This window comes from Drosophila virilis, chromosome 5, assembly GCF_030788295.1.
Source record: "Drosophila virilis strain 15010-1051.87 chromosome 5, Dvir_AGI_RSII-ME, whole genome shotgun sequence".
In the NCBI taxonomy this organism is placed as follows: Eukaryota; Metazoa; Arthropoda; class Insecta; order Diptera; family Drosophilidae; genus Drosophila; species Drosophila virilis.
In genome coordinates, this window is record NC_091547.1 from 25,022,161 (window position 1) to 25,042,434 (window position 20,274).

General features: G+C 37.4%; 4 protein-coding genes across 5 annotated transcripts; 3 read left to right on the forward strand and 1 right to left on the reverse strand.

Moving 5' to 3' along the window:
* Positions 1 to 1,966: 1,966 nt before the first annotated feature.
* Positions 1,967 to 10,238, forward strand: mip120 (Myb-interacting protein 120). 2 transcript variants are annotated; one of them, XM_015169209.3, is made up of 5 exons: positions 1,967 to 2,109; positions 6,704 to 8,217; positions 8,458 to 9,389; positions 9,452 to 9,591; positions 9,707 to 10,238. In XM_015169209.3, the coding sequence occupies exons 1-5, from the start codon at positions 2,082 to 2,084 to the stop codon at positions 10,036 to 10,038; spliced, it is 2,946 nt and encodes a 981-aa protein (XP_015024695.1). In that variant the 5' UTR covers positions 1,967 to 2,081; the 3' UTR covers positions 10,039 to 10,238. The 2 variants fall into 2 exon arrangements, with proteins under 2 accessions (XP_015024695.1, XP_002058874.2); XM_002058838.4 differs by lacking the exon at positions 1,967 to 2,109 and adding an exon at positions 6,514 to 6,634.
* mEFTu1 (mitochondrial translation elongation factor Tu 1) lies at positions 4,382 to 6,158 on the forward strand. Its single transcript, XM_002058839.4, has 2 exons — positions 4,382 to 4,532; positions 4,592 to 6,158. Exon 2 carries the CDS (start codon positions 4,626 to 4,628, stop codon positions 6,087 to 6,089), a length of 1,464 nt encoding a protein of 487 aa, XP_002058875.1. The 5' UTR covers positions 4,382 to 4,532; positions 4,592 to 4,625; the 3' UTR covers positions 6,090 to 6,158.
* Positions 10,239 to 10,563: 325 nt separating the features above from the next.
* mars lies at positions 10,564 to 14,465 on the reverse strand. Its single transcript, XM_002058837.4, has 3 exons — positions 13,103 to 14,465; positions 12,073 to 13,035; positions 10,564 to 12,004 (listed from the first exon to the last, which is right to left on the reverse strand). The coding sequence occupies exons 1-3, from the start codon at positions 14,310 to 14,312 to the stop codon at positions 10,758 to 10,760; spliced, it is 3,420 nt and encodes a 1,139-aa protein (XP_002058873.2). The 5' UTR covers positions 14,313 to 14,465; the 3' UTR covers positions 10,564 to 10,757.
* Positions 14,466 to 15,064: 599 nt separating this feature from the next.
* Positions 15,065 to 19,697, forward strand: drk (growth factor receptor-bound protein 2 drk). The gene is made up of 5 exons (XM_002058836.4): positions 15,065 to 15,573; positions 17,619 to 17,716; positions 17,786 to 17,905; positions 17,965 to 18,130; positions 18,210 to 19,697. The coding sequence occupies exons 1-5, from the start codon at positions 15,496 to 15,498 to the stop codon at positions 18,381 to 18,383; spliced, it is 636 nt and encodes a 211-aa protein (XP_002058872.1). The 5' UTR covers positions 15,065 to 15,495; the 3' UTR covers positions 18,384 to 19,697.
* Positions 19,698 to 20,274: the final 577 nt, after the last annotated feature.

A 20,274-nucleotide genomic window follows, 5' to 3' on the forward strand; every position in this document is an offset into this window, starting at 1 on the left:
TATACAAAATCATTACGAATTCCCCAATACACTTTATAAATTATGTAGTACAAAAGCATTGTGCAGGGTAAAATAAGCTGTTCTTAAAAACAAAAAACTACTTAAACTATATTATGTAGAGGTTTTGTTCACTTTTATTTGTTGCTTAAAGCCTGCTTATCAACATGGTCTAACAATCTAAATATACTTGTGAATTAGACAATATAGTATAACCATGAACATATACAATATACTATATAAATACATCAGTTATCGTTCAATAATATTATAGATATTGCATTACACAAAAAAGCTGGTATGGGGTCAAACAATCTATAATATAATATCAAAAGTTTTGTGCACAGTTTTAAGGCATACTAAGCTCAATGTATTTATTACTACTACACAAATTGATGTCAAACTTTATTAAAACACTTAACGCATATACATCTACTCTATCCTAAAATACTAAAATACCGCTAAAAAAAATTCAAAATTCTTATAGCTTAGTGCGAGCATACTAGTCAAAAAAAAAAAGAAGCAATACTAACTACACATATATGATTATAATGCTATATTTATAAACTATTACATTAAGAATTTAAAAACCTGCTTTAGCTATATAATAAGAAATAACACAGCAATAAATACCATATGTAATCATGTTTATATGTATATGTATGTCAAGTGTTGCGTTAAGTTTTTTGAAAAGCATTTGTAAAATTATTGGAATTTAGAAATATATATATATATATATATACATCTAAATACATATATTATGTTATCATACAAGAAAATTAAAACTATATTATACAATCCGGAATAGTCAGTTGACAAAAATGTTTATCTATTTAATTGTAATCTGATATCTAAGCTAATTACAAATTCAAAAAGGAGTTAAGTTTAACAAACTGGTTCGATGTACTCTTACAACAAAATAAATACACAAAACACATGCATATGTAACTAAAGTTGTTGGTGAATAAAAAAGCTAGACCCGAACACAAAACAAACCTTGAAAATAAACTTAATCAGTATATTCTAAGTGTACTCTGAATTATGAAGGGATCATTTTGCAGCCACCTTTCTAGTATAGACAATTCAAATGGGAACAAGTCGACGGTTCATGCTAATTCAAAGCTGACGTAATCCAGATTTGAAAAAATAATAAGAGTGGTAAATGTTGCACGCAGAAATGTATAATAATGCATGTCTTAACAGCGTCATGGTAGTGTACATTGAGCATTCTGACTTAAAACGAATTTTGATTTTTAGCCGATTACATAACAAAGTGTGGAGTTTAACATCTGTAAGCCTATCGATAAGTAACCGATTCTTTAGCGAACAACTGAATCCATTACATTGATTATTGGAACAAATACAATAATTGCATTTATATTTTCTGCAACTCGACTATTTGCAATTGCGTTTTTCAGCCCCATTCAAAATGTTTAAAAAAAACAATGTGACAAACATTCAGTTCAATTTTATATGTGGTAATCGAACTCTTAGTTCATAAAATACACTGTTGTACTCAAATGGTGTTGTTAGGGATATGTGGTCACATAACAATCGAGCTGTTCACGATTAACCCCATTTTCCCAAACATATATGGCTAAAACAAATTAAAATTATTAAAATAAACAAAACAGATTCATAAGCAAGTAATTTAGTAGCAAGTAAAATTTTTATTGAATATTATTCGTGTCGCTGTTAACTAACAGTGGATCAAAATGTTATATTGTGTCGCTGTACAACCGTGTGTATGGGCTACAGATAAACAACTGTAACCTCATCGCCAACATGCAGTTGTAAATTTTGTCATTTAAATTGAATTTTGAATACTTTTTCGGAAGGTATTAAAAGTGCCAACAGAATTGGTGGATATTAAGTGAAGCTGTAGACAAAGTGAATTTGATTAATTTTTGTAAATGCGCAGTGCTCGCAGCTCAACGGTATAAAACTTACTGCGATAACTGCTGTTCGTGCAGACAGAAAAAGCAGCCATAAGATTTTCCTTTTTTTTGTTTTGAGTTGTGCGCGCACACATAATCAAAACACAAAATACAACTGATACTTTACAAAGGAACAGCAACAGAATAATGGATACCACTGCAAGCGCCGGAGTTGGTAAGTGGCTAAGTCCCCGTAAAAGAATTTGTCATACAGTATGTCAATAAAGTGTTTTGACTAACGAAAAAAAACTAATTTTTTGGGTTTAGTTGAAAATAAATGTACCTAAAAGTGAGAATTTTTTTTCAATTCTAATTTATTTCGATTCTATATTTTTCCTAGAACTTAATGGCAAAAAGAATTGTTAAATAACATTACCCAAACATTTTATAAAATTAAAAAACTAAAAACATTCAAATTTTATGCTGTCAATAAAGTGTTTTTACACGAAACTTTATTACTAAATAACAATGTTAAAAAAACAGGAATATTTTTTTTTAATACTTTGTGTGGCTGCCATTAGCGTCACATACAGCCTGCAATCGCCGTTTCATTGAAACAATAAGGTTTTGTATGTATGTTTCTGGAATCTTCTGCCATTCTTCCAGTACAGCAGCTTTTAAATCAGTTTTTGATTTTGGACTCCGCTTTGCGACTTTTTTTTTCAAATATGACCACACATTTTCTATTGGATTCATATCTGGACTTTGTGGTGGAGTGTCTAACACCTTTCCACAGTTGTACAACAGCCAAACTCTTACCATATGAGCTTTATGCTTCGGGTCATTGTCCTGGTAAAATTTAAAAATTGGCTTATTGTCCTCATAGAATCCAAATTTCTGTGCACTACTGACGAGATGTGTCTGTAAAATGCTCAGATATTGTCTAGCATCCATGGTATTCTCAATGAAGGTCAAATCTCCTACACCCTTGCTCGAAATACACCCCCACACCATCACTGATAGTTTTCCGAATTTAACGGTTGGAATAATATTGCGGTTTTCCAACGCTGTTAGTGGCTTTCTCCAGACTCTGGATGGCCCATCGTTGTAGAATAGCATCATCTTGCTTTCGTCACAGAATATGACGTTACTCCAAAAATCGTTCGAACTATTTACATGGACTTGAGCGAACGATAGCCGCTTCAAAATATTCGCCGCCGATAGTAGAGGTTTTTTCCTGGCAACTCGTGATGTGTAGTCATTGGAATTCAGTAATTTTCGGACAGTTTCATGTGACACATCAACACCACTTTCTTCCTTGAACTCCTGAGCAATATCCCTAAGCGAAATTTGTGGATTTTTCTCAATTTTTCTCAGAATTTTTCGCTTATCTCTGTCAGAAATTTTGCAGGGTCGACCACATACTGGCTTTGCCTCTAGCCTATCTTCCTTATTGGCTCTGTTTAATATGTTGTATATCGTTGCTTTTGATAAATTAAACATATCAGCCAGTTCCGAGACTTGACGTCCCATCTGATGGTTATAATACACCAGCTGAGCGACTTCAAAAGTTGTTCTTTTTCCTGGCATTTTATTTTTCATAAAATTAAAGCAAAACGTTATAAATTGCAATAGAAAATGACAAGAAAAGTCGAAGACACAAGAGAAGCCAAAACGCATGGGCCCAAATCTAACGGGATCACCCAAAAGAGAACGGCAAAACAATTTACCGTAGCTGTAAAAACACTTTATTGACAGCATAAAATGTGAATGTTTTTAGTTTTTTAATTTTATAAAATGTTTGGGTAATGTTATTTAACAATTCTTTTTGCCATTAAGTTCTAGGAGAAATATAGAATCGAAATAAATTATAATTGAAAAAAAATTCTCACTTTTAGGTACATTTATTTTCAACTAAACCCAAAAAATTAGTTTTTTTTTGTTAGTAAAAACACTTTATTGACATACTGTATTTTAAATTGAATTTCCAACCTCCTACGGTCGGTACGCTACAGCGCGTGTATGTCAGTTGGACATACGGCCTATATACATACGTATGCTGGCGCGCAAATTGTTCAGCTAAAGCAATGCTGAAGCTGCACGCCATATACGCAGTCGTACATTTCTATTAGATTAAACATATTTGGCCACCGATGTTGAATAATACAAGTTACATATTGGGTCGCAATAGCAAACAATTTGTTTAAATACAGTCCATAGTGCTTTTTAACAAAGTGAAACATCCCAAAATACCCCATCTGTAATCTGGCAACCCCGAGGCATGTGCTAGTGTGTGTTTCTGCCGATACAGGTACAGTCTGTGGGGAGATTTGCTTGAAATTGACCATTGCAAAAAATTAACATTTACTCTTCCGATTTGTTTTATTTTAAATTACGGCGGGAAACTTTGGCATAAAGTGCGCGTAGACATGTCATTACATTTTTTTATAAAAATGGAAGCACTCATAAATTACTGAAATAATTTAAACAAACTTGCCACCCCGCACAACCTTACTGCTGGTACGTTTTTGAGTGGCAACACTTAAATTATCCGATCTGGCAGCACCGCTGAGCAGCACATTTTAAGGTTTACGCAATTTTCTTCAATTCTTCCCAGTTATTAAAATTGAAAACGCTACATAGCCGTTCATATTCGTTGTAAGTAATTTACTACTTATGAGTTGCATGAAGCGCCAATAAAGTAATTTGAAACTCAGATATAATAGGCAATCCCAAAGTATAACGAAAATAATGTCGCAAGCACTTGCGTTTGCCGTCTGCCGGACCGGAGTTACATTGCGCTGCAGCCGGCGTGCCTTGTCCACGGCGAGATTGCTACGCAGTGTGACACGCCCACGTCTGGCCACCAGTACAGCATTTACTAAGAGTTTCCAGGCTGGCAATTGTCCCCCTACTACTACGGGCAATCTGCAGCAATATGTGCGCGAGTACGCAAATGAAAAAAAAGTGTTCGAGCGCACTAAGCCCCATTGTAATGTAGGCACCATCGGTCATGTGGATCATGGCAAGACTACACTGACGGCGGCTATAACGAAAGTACTGGCTGATAAGAAACTGGCGGAGAGCAAGAAATACAATGAGATTGACAATGCACCAGAAGAGAAAGCTCGTGGAATTACTATCAATGTGGCGCACGTTGAGTACCAAACAGAGAGCCGTCACTACGGTCACACAGATTGTCCCGGTCATGCTGATTACATTAAGAACATGATAACTGGCACCGCACAAATGGATGGCGCTATTTTGGTAGTGGCAGCTACAGATGGTGCTATGCCTCAGACCCGGGAGCATATGTTGCTAGCCAAACAAATTGGCATTGATCATATTGTGGTGTTTATTAACAAAGTCGATGCCGCCGACCAGGAAATGGTAGATCTTGTCGAAATGGAAATACGTGAACTGCTGACTGAAATGGGCTACGATGGTGATAAAATTCCTGTAGTAAAGGGTTCAGCATTGTGCGCTCTGGAGGACAAGAATCCCGAAATCGGTTCCGAGGCTATACTTAAATTGCTTGCAGAAGTAGATAGTTTTATACCGACACCAGTGCGCGAATTGGACAAACCGTTCCTGTTGCCTGTGGAAAACGTGTATTCTATTCCTGGTCGCGGTACTGTCGTTACGGGTCGTCTAGAGCGCGGTGTGGTCAAGAAGGGAATGGAATGCGAATTTGTGGGTTACAACAAGGTGCTAAAGTCCACGGTCACTGGCGTAGAGATGTTTCATCAGATTCTTGAGGAAGCGCAAGCTGGCGATCAGCTGGGTGCTTTAGTGCGTGGCGTAAAGCGTGATGATATAAAACGTGGAATGGTCATGTGCAAACCCGGCAGCGTCAAAGCACTAGATCAATTGGAAGCGCAAGTTTATATACTGTCCAAGGAGGAGGGTGGTCGCACCAAGCCCTTTATGTCGTTCATTCAGCTACAGATGTTTTCTCGCACTTGGGATTGTGCTGTTCAGGTGCAAATACCGGACAAGGAGATGGTTATGCCTGGCGAGGATACTAAACTTATATTGCGTCTGATACGTCCCATGGTTTTGGAACAAGGTCAGCGTTTTACGCTTCGTGATGGCAATCTAACCTTAGGCACAGGCGTTGTAACCAATGTAATGCCTGCACTGACAGAAACTCAGCGTTCTGAGCTAACGGAGGGTAAAAAGGCGCGTGAGAAAAAAGTCGCTGCCAAAAAGTAATAACCTTGTATTCATCAGAAGCTTATTCTAAAAGTCAGTCGTAAATAAATAAACATATTTTTAATTTAATTACATTTTATACATGTTGAGTTAGTTGTTTTGATGCGTTTATTATTATAAATCATAGGTCAACAAATAATTAAATTAAAACGAAAAATTATAAACTTCCACCTACATCAAACAATATAAACTTGCTAGTAATCCCAGCCAATGTCTTGTTTTTGCAACTGTCGCTATCGGAATTCATGAAAATGAAAATCCTTGAAATGATCCTAAGCTCTGTTTATGTTTATATAATTTCTAGCCACAAGCTTATGTCTATTGAGTGAATAGTTTGGGAAATTTTGAAGATAAAATCAATTTTTTTCACAAATCAACTATCGATAATAGCAATTAGCAGCACTGGTGTCAGCGCGACCAGTGTTGGTCAATGCGGTGTTCCAACCGCTACGCAGCTGATGTTCGTGATAGAAGTTTTTGAAATTGAATTGAAAAAAGTTGATTGTCTGCAAATATGTTTGCTAACCGTTTGTCTGACCTTTCGGGTACATTCGAATATTGATTGTTTATTATAAATTCAAGTAGTATCATGTTAATTTGCTTATCATCCACAGACGAACTAGGGGATACCACGCCATTGCCTGAACTTACCCTATATGATTTGCTGGAGTCGCCAGCAACGTCTAAAGAGCAAAACATGGATGTTGCTGGTCATAGTGGTACTGTCGATAAAGATAGCGAAGACCAGTACGCGGGAAAAAAATCGGCGTCAACCTCATCGGGCGAATTGTTGAATAATCCGGGGCCAAAGAAGGCTCCAATTGTGCGAATACTGGAGAACAAACGGCTGACAGCGCCTATGGGCACAGCCTTAAAAAATATGCTAGGTGGATCTGTTAGGGTAGTAACAGCTCCAACGAAAACGACGCAAACGATGGACGTTAAAATCCTAAATAAGCTGCAGACGAAGCCCTTAAATGCTTTTGGCAACGCGGCCGTTAAAATTGGCAGCACCACAATAGCAGCGCCATCAGGCTCAATCCCACCGCTAACAACTCAGATGCCCAAAAATATAGGCGGTGTCACTATGACGCAAATTAAAACAGCTGACGGCAAAGTGCTCTATCTGCATAAGTCATTGCCCGTATCAGGAGGTAGCACAGCAAAGTTGCCAGTGAATGCCACATCTCGCTTGGTGAGCCAATCTATTATTTCTAAAGGTGTTACTCTAAGTGGCACAGTCCCAATCAAGAGCACTGCGCCGAGCTCGTCAATTACAGTCAGAGGCTTAACGGCCATAGGAGCGACTAAAACAACACCAGCAACAATATCAAATCCCTTAACAACAATAACAACTTCACAAACATCCGGTTTGGTTAAAAGTCCATCATCAACTGAACCTGCATCTGTGGCAGGGTCTTCTAAGATGCCAATACAAGTGGTGCGCACAGCCGAAGGTAAAATAATAAAGCTAAATCAAGGAGCTCCCTCTGTGCTTCTTAATTCCAAGTCAACACCGTTGGCTGTAAGAGCTGCAGCTAGTACTGCACAAGCAATACCAACGGCTGTTTTAAGCAACAGTAGCAGTAGGCTAATAAACAAGCCTTCTACGCAAGTGATCATAAAGGGACCGCTGAAGCAGCTACCGGCTGGCTCATCACTTAAGCCTGTCAACAACAATACAAGCAGCAGCAGTATTGCTACTAGCAGTGGTGGCACCAGCAGCAGCACAGCATCAGCAACAACAGGGGCAGCAATGCCATCCGGTAAAATGCTGGTTCAAAGCTCTACGGGCAAACAAATTGTTGTGGCCAGTAAAAACATTATTAAGCTATCGCCGAAGCCATCCGGTAATGCAACGACCAATTCAAATACGAATACCACGCCCAGCGGTCTGCATGCCATTCAATTATCGGGAAAAAGCGGTGTGCAGTATGTGCGCGTTTTGCCCAACAATAACACTGAGCCGACAACTAGTCCACAGAAGGTATCACTCGGCCGTCCACGCACGAGCAGCAACAGCAACAACAACTCAACTGTATCTGTCAGTAACACCAGCAAAATCGTAATGAAAACAATGGGCGGTAGCATCGTGCCGCTACCGTCCATGCAAACTTTGATGCCCAGGGTGAGTAGAGTCCAACCGGGTACTTTGAATTTTACTATTTGTAAGATTTGCTTTGCCAACTAAGTAATTGCATTAATTCAAACAATCTAATATATGTATAATATATAATAATATATTATGTATATATATACTAATAAACCTTCACAAAACACTAAAAATATAAATTATACGTATTTTAAAACGGAGTACATAAGTTAATTTTTACATTTTTTTTTTTTTACATTTAAAATTGAAATACAGCGAGCACCTGGCGCGACATCTAACTCAGTACACGCTAAGACCCCAAACAACAGCAATAGTTTGGAGGCCACACGCAAGCATCGCCTTTCCGATATAAATTTGCAAATAAAGCATTTGACAAACGATAGCACTGGCGATACCGGAGGACCGGACGCAAAAAAGGCTCGGTATGTTATTGCCATGCCCCACACTTCGACATCATCAGCAACGACGTCAACGACAACAACGCCAGCATCCCAAAAACATATGCAGAAGCTGACGGGAACGCGACCACCACAAGTGCAACGTGTTACGGTGCAGGGCGCCAAGGTTGCAGACCAAGGGCGAAAGGTCTACAATCTGGTGACAAAAAGTGACGCCAATGGCGTCAAGTATATGATCTGTAACAAAGGAGGCGAGGGAAAACCACGGACAGTCTTCAACACCACAATGCGACGTGGCTATACGCTCGCCGAATCAAAACTGCGTCGTCCTGTGACGCTTACTCCGCAACAGATGCGCTTCAAGCAAATGAAACTGCAGCAGCAGAGACAAATTGTTGCTCAGGCCAAATTGCGACAACAACACATACAGAAACAGCAGCTGTCTAACCAAGCAAAACAACAACAACAACAACAACAAATAGTAAATTCTAAAACAACGCAAGATAATAAATCAACTGTGCCGGCCAAGCCACTATTTGATATACTAAAGCCGCCGCCAACACCGGCTCCTGCAGCAGCAGCTGCAGCACTTGATGCACTAGGCGGATCCCGAAGAAAACATTGCAACTGTAGCAAATCTCAATGCTTGAAACTTTACTGTGACTGTTTTGCCAATGGTGAATTTTGTCAGGATTGCACCTGTAAGGATTGCTTCAACAACCTGGATTATGAGGTCAAGCGAGAGCGAGCCATACGAAGCTGCTTGGAGCGGAATCCCAGCGCATTCAAGTAAGTAACTAAGAAAAAAAATTAAAAAAATTTTATATTCCTTATTATTCTCTCGCATACAGACCCAAAATTACGGCACCCAATTCCGGAGACATGCGATTACACAACAAGGGCTGCAATTGCAAACGGTCTGGTTGTCTAAAAAACTACTGCGAATGCTACGAAGCCAAAATACCCTGCTCTGCCATGTGTAAATGCGTAGGTACGTATGTGACAATCTATTAGGCTGAGCCAACATGTTTTACACATTTCATAACAAAATTAAAGTACTCGACAAGGATATAAATGTAAAAACTAATTTTGTTTAAAATTTCAAGGATGTCGTAATATGGAGGATCGTCCCGATGTTGATATGGACTCTATGGACAGCCTGGCTGATGTGAAATTACCATCAAATAAAATGAAAGAACTAAACGGAACATATCTACAGGACAACCGCTCGAATGTCTATCTAACAGACGATGTGATAGAAGCGACTATAATGTGTATGATATCGCGCATTGTTATGCATGAAAAGCAAAATTTGCCAATAGAGGATACGGAACGTGAGGTAATGGAGGAGTTGGGCGAAAGCTTAAACCAAATTATTACCTTTGCCAAGGAGAAGAACGATACATTTCATATGGACGATACCAAGACGATGGCTTAAAAATAGAGCTTGAAAGCTATTTATATTACATTTTAAAGCTTCTCAATTTTCAGTCTTGATGCACATACTATATTATTTTTTAAGTTCAAAGCGATCTGACCTGTTTATTTTTTCCATTTTTATTGTCTCTTAAATAAGCTTTCCAAAAGTTGACCTTAAAGTGTAAAGTGCAAATAAATTATTAACTTTATGCAATTGCATGTAAATAGCATTTACAATAGCAGTAGCAAATATAAGAACAACTCTATCTTATGGTATCGTTTTTAAATGCTTTATGCAAATAACACCCAATCTATCGTGTATGTAAATAAATTTAAATTCAATAAAGCAATAATTTCAATAACCGCTATTGAAACATGCAGGATAGCATAAAGAAATCTATGCTGATATTGAAACATATGTAAACGTTTTACTCTGAGGATCTTTCTTTACGGTTTGCAATTCTTCAACGCGCCTTCGAATCTGCGAACGTTAAAGCAAAGTTTCTTATTATTTGGGGTGAGCTTTCATAGTAAAGCTGATGGATATTAACGATCTTTTTTTTGATATTTTATTAATAAAATGGGTAAATACATATAAGACTATTCAAACATAATTAACACTAAAGTACAATACACTATCATTTTAGAATTCTTAACGATGGGCGCAGAAACAATTTCAAAACATAAGAAAAAAGTATTTAAAAACAAATTTAAAGAATAGTTCGACCATTTTAAAATCTACATAAACTCCGATGATGGTCTTAATCTAATAATACGATTGCGAAGTGAATATGCCCTTGATGTATTTCCATCTCCTTCCCCAGTTGCTGCATTTACTGAAGTCTCTAGCTGACCGTTTTGAAGCGAGGGTCTTTCTGGGGTCATGTCCTCTTCACAGTCTTCCATCTTGTTTCCAATGACAACCTCATCTCCACTAATATTGACTTCGTCGAAGGTGAACTGAAAACGACGCACTTTTTTCTTGGCACTAAATACAACACCGCGGGCACCAGGCTCACGTTTTTTGGTTCCAGGCGTTTTTAAAATGGACATGGGCTGCTCAGAACGTGGCGTCAACTGTTGACGAGATACTTGCTCCACTGCGCCCATTATAGCAGACTTCAATAAATGATTGCCACCAATAGATGGCCGATTATCGGTGTCACGTGATACACGAAGCACGGTTCGTGCCGGCGAGAAGGATTTGCGGTCGCGAACCACAATAAAACGATGCTGAGACTGACGCTTCGGAGTAAGGTTTGGCTCGCAGATTTCGTCAGATTCCTGATTTATTCGTTTGGCTGCATAAGCCTTTCGCAAAAAGCTTTTTAATTCGCTACTTGGTTTAGCGGTTTGTTTCCGTTTTGTTTTAGGACCCACTTTTGATTTGGTTTTTGGCACTGTCTCCGCATCTGGATCCTGCCAATCGTTGGCTTTCAGGCGCAGCAAACGATCGAAGCGTTTGTCCACATTTTCGCTCTGTAAACGCAACATATCCCACCAACCCTCTAAATCTTCAACGAACACAGGTTTAGAATCCTCACTGCCATCATTGGGAGGCAAACCAATGCCTGTAGCACCCGCTTCACAGCGATCAATTAAACTCTTAAACTGCATTAGTTTCTTGCTGGTAAGCAGCTTAGTCTGTCCAATAGCCGCATCTATCATGTCCTTTGCCCCATTCTCCAGAAGGCGTGCTTCATTTTGGTTGTTATATGAGTCCCACTCAGCACAAATCGAATGGAGGCGTCTAATTTCATTATCCAGTTGCATTCGAAAGTATTGTACTGAGCTTAGTGTGCTACGCAAAGCAACGGGCGTTTCTGGTTTTTTCTCACTTGGACTCTGTATGAGAGTATTGTTGGAGTTGTCACGCTGCATTCGAGTGCTCTCTTTTCCACGTGACACGGTCACAAAAGGACTTAGATAAATTGATTGTTTTGCTTGTGTACGTATCGGGGACTCCGCCAACATCGTCATGTCATCTGAAATGATTTAAGTAAGATGATTGCCATTATTAAAATGTATGAAATCTAAAAAAAAGGCCACTTACCCTCTACTGCCGGCAACGTCTGTTGCGAATCCTTTAGTGTCGGGGACCCTGTCAACGGTCTCTCAGCAACAGACACTGTTTCTTTGGACTCAATGCTAACTGCCACAGGACTTATGTTGGTTATCTTTCCGTGGGTCTCCAACAAATTGTCGCTATTTTTATTGGACTTGCATTCAGTAGATGTCGCCGCTGCCTTTAATAAATGTTTATTGCTGACAATATAAAGTGACGTATCGGGGTTCTGCAAATCGCAGTTTGTTTGCAGCAGGTTCAGCTTCGTAAATATTGCTTGTCTTTGCTTGCAGTTCAGGAGCGCTGGCTTTTTGGACTTCATGCGTGTCGAAAGCTGTGAGGAAAGACTGTTTTTGGATTTGGTTTTGCATTGGGCTGCACCACCTGCTCCTCTGTTTCTGCTCGTTGCAGGTAATTCAAATGGCTGTGTCATCAAATTTTGCGGCCTTGTTGCGTTTTTAACAGACCCCATCACATTTTGTTTAACTGCAAGGGTTGTTGGTGGCTTTTGTTTAGGTTTGGCCTCTATTTGCGGCTTTTTTATCATAGGTTCAGCAGATGCTTGCAGTGACCTCGATTGATGCTTCATTTCAACATTTTGAAGATTTCTGCCAATAGCGAAAGGCTTAACTGATTTTGCCGCAGGCTTTGATTTAACTCCAGCTGTGGACGCAACCGGAGACGAAGGTTTTTTCGTTGTGGCCACTTGAAAAGGTATGTGCTTAGCTTTGGACTTAACTGAACTAGTAGCAGCATTACCCAAAGTTTTTTTTACAGCCGGCATTTGTATGGATATTGGACCCGTTGTTACCTTGGGAATATCTGGAAGTTTTTTGTTTTTCGTTGAGTTACAAACCGGCATCTCTGCTTTAGATTCAACCTCATACATTGAGCGACGTTTTTGATGCTTATCAGTGCGTGCCGGAGTCTTCGTCAACTTTCTCATATCGTCTTTAATAAAAATAAGTGACGATTAGCAGTTATTAATATTTTTGAAATCGACATAAGGCACACTTACCCTCTACTGCCGACTCCTTCAGTGTCGGCGACGGCGCCAACAATTGTCGTTTAGCAACAGACACTATTCCATTGGACCTATTGTCAACTGCCACAGGACTAATATTGGTTATATCTCCGTAGTTCTCCAATAAATTATCGCTACTTTTATTGGGCTTGCGCTCAGTAGATGTCGCCATTGCCTTGAATAAATGCTTATTGCTGACAACATGAAGTGACGTATTGGGGGTTTGCAAATTACAAGTTTCTTGTAGCAAGTTTGGTTTGGTAAGTATTGCTTGTTTTTGCTTGCAGTTTAGGAACGCGGGCTTTTTGGACTTCATGCGTTGCGAGAGCTGCGAGGAAAGACAATTTTTAGCTGTGGTTTTGCATTGGGCTGCACCACCTCTTCCCCTGTTTATGTTTGATAATTTCGGCGACCTTAATGGGTTTTTAACGGACCCTACCATCATTTTTTTAACTCCAAGGTTCGTCGGTGGCTTTTGTTTAGGGTCAACCCCTTTTTGTGCCTTTTTTTTTATGGGTTCAGCGGCTGCTTGCAGAGACTTCGCCGTCTGCTTCAGATTCCCTGCTTGATTATCATATGCACCTAGTGGCGGCTTCGTCGAACCATTCGGTACAACTGTTTGAGGCTTTATTTTAGCATTCCGGTCGGTAGCTAGAAGCTTAACAGCACTTGGCACAGACTTTGAAGTAACCGCAGATTTACACGCAATAGGAGGTTTTGTCGCTGTCGGCATAGGTGCAAAATCCAAGGGTTTCTTAGCGGGCAGCAATTGCAAAGATATTGGAGCCGTCATTTCTGCTTTGGAATCCAAAACATATAGTGAGCGTCTTTTTTTCTGCGCTTCTACTTCAGTATTTAAATCTAGTTGCGCGTCCTTTTCTTCCTTTCTTTTCTTCTGCTTTTCAGCCTCCTTCCACTCCTTCCATCCGAGAAAGCGTTGTAAGTAATGGCCTTGTCGCTTTGTAATCTTATTGACAGAATTTTCATTCGCCGGGAGTGCATTTTCTTGCTCGTTTTGTGCTGCAGTCGTCGGCAGGTTGTTCAGTTGCAGATCTTGATTATTTAATGTTTTTGATGTAGAGGGACCGATATCTTTTATGCGATTGCTTTGAAAAAGTTCGTCGCTTAACTTGGTTCGCACGACGCTTTGACGCTCCCGGTTAATTTCAATATTGTTGTGCGGACTTAGCACTCTCGATTGCATATTGAATAAGTTTTTGCGATTTTCAATTTATTGTAGACAATATCACTGCAATTTTATTTTCGTATAATTTTTTTACAAAGTTATGTTTAAAAATCAACTGTATCAAAAATAAAAAAAAACTACAGTTTCTAATGTCAATTACAGTTCTATTAGAGCGGTCGCTTGGGGTAACGATATTGCCACATTGCGCGATTCAGTGTGACCACTCTCATGAACATTAAATGAATTCTTAAATACTAAATGTTTAAAAAGGTGTACATTTGTAATAATTCCAATAATAGTTATTTTATCAACAAATATGTTACAGCGGTTCTGTATCATCAGTAATAAAATAAGTAAATTACTTAAATAATTTGCAACGAGAAAATAGCAACAAAAAATTCGCCGAATATTGCATGCGTGTGTGGCTTCAATTGAGTGCGAGTGTGTGTGTGTCTAGAGGGGTTAAAAAAATAAACAACAACAACTTATGCGATGAGCACAACGGCATTGCCAGCAGAAACTACACGCCCTGCTTTTCAACAAAATGACTTTTATTTTTATATAATGCCACTGACGACTGATGGTCACAAGATTCTTAATAAATTGTTTGATATATAAATCATTAGTGGGTTTAACATTTATATTTAACAAGGCGGTGTTATTGGTACTCCGTAAAGTACACGCTGCTGGCAACGCTATGCAAGCTCAATTCCTCTCGTTTTCTTTCTATCTTTCTCACACACGCATACATATATGCCCGTCATTCTCAGTTGTTTCGTCGTGAGTGCCGCTATCACTTCGTGTTTGTTGCTCTGTTGCTGGCCTGGCTGCGGCTCCGTCATCGTCGTCGGTGTATTTTTAATCACTTTTCTCGCTGTCTATGGCTTTGAAAATATTGTACTAATTTGGAGACGTGCAATCGAATATATGAGTTATTGTTTATATAATAAGTTTCGTTGTGTTGATTTTAAATGCAGATGTGAAAATAAACGAGTAATCCATAGCATTTTTCATAAAAATAGCTAAGAGAGTAAGCACCCAACAACAATTGCATATATGCATGGGAGTATATATATATATGTATATATGTGTAAGCAACAAGGCTGATTAAGAAAAGTAAATCAACTAAAAGTTAAAGTTAAAAGTTAAACAAATTGTACTTAGAAGAGCAACAATTTAAAAACAAACCACCCTCTACAAAATGGAAGCAATTGCCAAACATGATTTCTCTGCTACTGCCGATGATGAACTTAGTTTCCGTAAAACTCAAATTCTAAAGGTAAGAAAAAGTACCAAAAACTGATCAACATTTACATTTCGTACATCTTTGTAACAGCTTACAGGTCTACAGTTTTATAGATGCCTGTCAGCATATACTGCAATTATTGCTGTCGAGTTCTTTTTATACGTTTTTCATACAAATTGATTCATACGTGCTTGCATTATTTGTTGCCTGAGTTGCGTTCGGTTACCATGTTAACCCAAATTCCTTTCCAGAGTCTGATGTATTAGTTGCAAAGGACTCCAGAGTGTTTGCAAGTGGATCGAAAGCGCATCTCGCCAGAGCTAATGCATCTGTATGTGTACCAGCAATGAACACTTGCAACAATATGGGTTTACTTAGCTATTTTTCGGAACTGCCCCGCTCATTGTCCGCTATTGAAAGAAAGCGAAAGACTATGGGAACAATAAACACAAACTGAATGTAAATTAGAATAAATAATACATATTTGATTTTCCACATTTGTAAACTAGAATTGTTAGATCCCCAGTCGGTTCTTATTTGCAGTAGACTGCAGCATTATCATAATCTTTGTATTGCGATTTGTGATATATAAAACTTTGAAGGGTGAAAAAAAAAAACAACAAAAAACAAAAATATGCGTTACAATTGGCGTTACAATCTGCAAAAATGCTTCTTTTTTTTGTGTATATACTCTTATATTCGTCTCAGCTGGAGACAGAGCCCCAAACCCCGAATTATGATGAAGAATCTGGTTTTCTTCCTATTGCACTATTGTCTTGGTGTGCGCTTGGCATGCCTGGGGCCCCTGTAAGCAATTGGTTCTCTTTGTTTTGGCAGGCGAAATTTCAGGTTTTTAGTTTTCAGGCGGTGTAAGCTGCCGCTGCGGGACTGCCGCGTTCTTGTTGTTATTGTTTACTGTCTATCCGCTCTTGTCGTAGGTTAGTCACTTAGCGTGCCAGTGTTTTATTTTAGTCTTGTAGGTTCGCTTTTGGGCTGTTCATGTTGATTGATGATGTCAATGACTTGGACTACGCTTTATCAAACAGCTGCCGTTTCTGGTTATCAAGGGCTTATCAGTTCCACTCAATCCAGATTAAACAACTAAGCGAGCACCTTATCAGTAATTTAAAAATGCTGGCAACTCGATTGAAGCTTCAATGATACCAAGATCACTTCCCCATTTTTTAATAAACAATTAAAATGATGCGTGGAAACGTTCATGACACAAAATGATCTATGATCATGGATCAAACACGACCGATCTGGCATTAATTATAATGCAATATTTGAAAGCGACAAATATTTGGAAAATTAAACATTATCCAAAACTTTCTTTTCCATGCCCCAGTTTCTACTCAAATTTATACCCTCAAACAATAAAAAAAAAAGATTTTCTCTGTTATAACAAATTTGGCTGATGTTTTAATAAATAAAACAGATACCTAAAAATAAACCAATCTATCCCTCGCTTGTTTGAGAAAAAGCGAATTCGCCAATAGTTGAACATATGAAAATATAGCTGCTGCCAGCTAGCTTACTGAACATATTTAATCAGAACAACACTGTTGACCGCAGAATGGAAATGTATTTACTTTTTTAATCTCAAAATAGTGAAAAATACAAAATACAAATTTTATATATGCAAAAATATACACACAACTAAGAATCCTACTTGAGTTTATACCTTTTTAGCATTTTGCCATAAAGAATCCGGCGTATCTGTAAATTACACACATCAAAAAATATAAGCCGTTTTATATTTAGCCAGTTTTCCGTCTCTAGATATGTTATGTTATGCCTTAGATTAGTTTGTCTTGTTGACATGGTTTAGATATTTGCATGAACTACCGAAGCTCGAAAAGTTCGAAGAAGGTAAACAGACGAAACACGACGGAGTCTACATGCATTAGTAAACGAATACTATTACTCATTTATTAGCATTGCCTCCGGAATATGACTCACTGTTCGCTGTTGAGACGGTGATCATTCCATTTTTGAAAAGCTTTACGCCCTTTAATTCAAAACTTTTCCTTATGTTTTTATATTGCAAACTATAAATAAAGTTGTTTTATTTGCAGATATTAAATATGGAGGACGACTCAAATTGGTACCGCGCCGAGTTGGATGGGAAAGAAGGGCTTATACCCAGTAATTATATAGAAATGAAAAATCACGAGTGAGTAACAATGAAAATTAATCTGCACATTTTAAAATATCGTTGTAATAATCTAATAATATATTCAAGCTGGTACTACGGACGCATAACACGTGCCGATGCGGAGAAGCTGCTGTCAAATAAACATGAGGGCGCCTTTTTGATACGCATCAGCGAATCTAGTCCCGGCGATTTCTCCTTATCCGTCAAGTATGTAACGTTAATTGATTACTCAATGATTACTAAAATATCCTTGTATGATTTTTCAGATGTCCTGATGGGGTCCAGCATTTTAAAGTACTACGGGACGCACAAAGCAAATTTTTTCTCTGGGTTGTCAAGTTCAATTCCCTCAACGAATTGGTCGAATATCATCGAACAGCGAGCGTATCGCGATCACAGGACGTAAAATTACGTGATATGATACCTGAAGAGGTATATTGTATTGAATGATGACCATGCAACAGATGTTTTTATATAAATATAAATCTCAAAATATGCTATTCCCTTGCAGATGCTCGTTCAGGCGCTTTACGACTTTGTGCCACAGGAATCTGGTGAATTGGACTTTAGACGCGGAGATGTCATCACCGTTACAGATCGTTCTGATGAGAATTGGTGGAATGGCGAGATCGGCAATAGGAAAGGCATTTTTCCAGCAACCTATGTGACGCCATATCATTCATAATGTTGTTCACCCCAACACACACATACATAAGCATAAAACATAATTCACACACTATACTATGAAATACCAATTTTTAATACATATTATTATATGTACTGTTCAATAATACGACATGAGCATTGCATATAGAAACATATTGTATAAACTGTAAGCATAACAGCCGAATGCATTTTTTTACGTCATTGACAAGCAGTTTGCAGCCATATTCTAAATTAATGCAATATTACAAGAAGAGAAAAATTCAACTGACAACTAAATCCTCTTGTATGGTGAATATATTATACATCGCACTATATTATTAATGTAACAATTTTTGATATATATACATATATATATATATATATATATTTTTATTTAAGTCCAATCACATGTAGCTTTCCACGTACACCACTCTAAATGTGCTATTTATTTTGTGTGCGTGTATGTGTGTGAGAAAGAGAAAATTTTATGATAATTAACTATATTATATAAAAAAAAAAAAAAATACCAATAACAACTCTACAAAAACTACCGTTTATTCGACAAAAATATTTAAAAATAAAACTATGACAACAATTTTTGCCTAAATGTCTCAAAGTGAAGACAAATAAAATTATTATCCTAATTAACAGTCAAGTATAATATATTTACATATATGTAATATATATATATATATATATTTAACAGTCGATGCGATGTTAAGCATACATTTTTACTGAGTTTCAATTGTACGATGCGCCTATAATCAAATTATGTAAAGATTTGTTTTCTCATATAAGATCCTTGTGTGATTGACATTCAGTTGCTGGCATTTTAAAAAGTTTTGCAACCTTTCGAAAAAATATTACTTATTTGCTATTGATTTACATTGCGTTTTTAATGAAAACATATTATATGTTAATTTTTGTTTTGCATAAGCGCCTTTTGTTGTCATAATAATTCACCGACAAGTAGTTGCACACTTCTAACATTACGTAAATTATGCATTACAATAAATACGAAGTTGCCAATATCAGTAATTACACCGAAAAACAATATTTTTATATGTATTTCCTAACATACACGAAAATTAAACGAAAAACGAAGATGCCTCATAAAAATTTGTCAAAATTTATTTTATAGCTATAATTATGCATGCACAATTCCATCGGTCGCTGGATTATATGATATATATTTTCACTAATAGTAAACATAACTAGGCGTGGGATATGTGAAATGGTTAGAATCGGATTATTCAGATAGTTAGATTTAAAAATCTATTACAAATTCATAAGTATATAAATATATTTGTGGAAACAATTAGTGTGCGCACTGATCTATTTAATTAAAAGCAAATTTGCATTTTCATTTCTTTGAATTTGATCGAAATATCTTGAGAAAAAAAGTTTATACAAGAACTTAATTTACGACCGATGATAGCTTTAAAGCAGGGACTAGTTGACGTAGAAACTAACAGACGGACATGGATGGCTAGATCGACTCGGCACTTGATGCTGATCAGGAATATAAATACCTTATTGGTTCGGAGAGGTCTTCTTTAATTCGTTACATATTCCATATACAAGGGTATAAAGATGAGTATTTATTATTTGTGATATATTTTTGTGATTTGAAATTAAAAGATTACGAAAGATACAAAACTGTATAAAAACACCTCTTAACGCCTAACCTTATAGTTATTTTTGTATCCGAAAATAACCGAAGATTTAGTATTGCCAACTAAAACACAATGTATGGAAAGTTACTGAAATTATCATGGTTAGATGAAAGCATAGCAAAAGCAATAGCTTCATTATAGACATTTTGCATTTTCAACACAAAACACCTTTTTCTAAAGTAATCACTTTTTTTTTTAGTTTATGTCAAAAAATTCACATATATTGTAATAATCCAATAAATTTAATTTGGTATT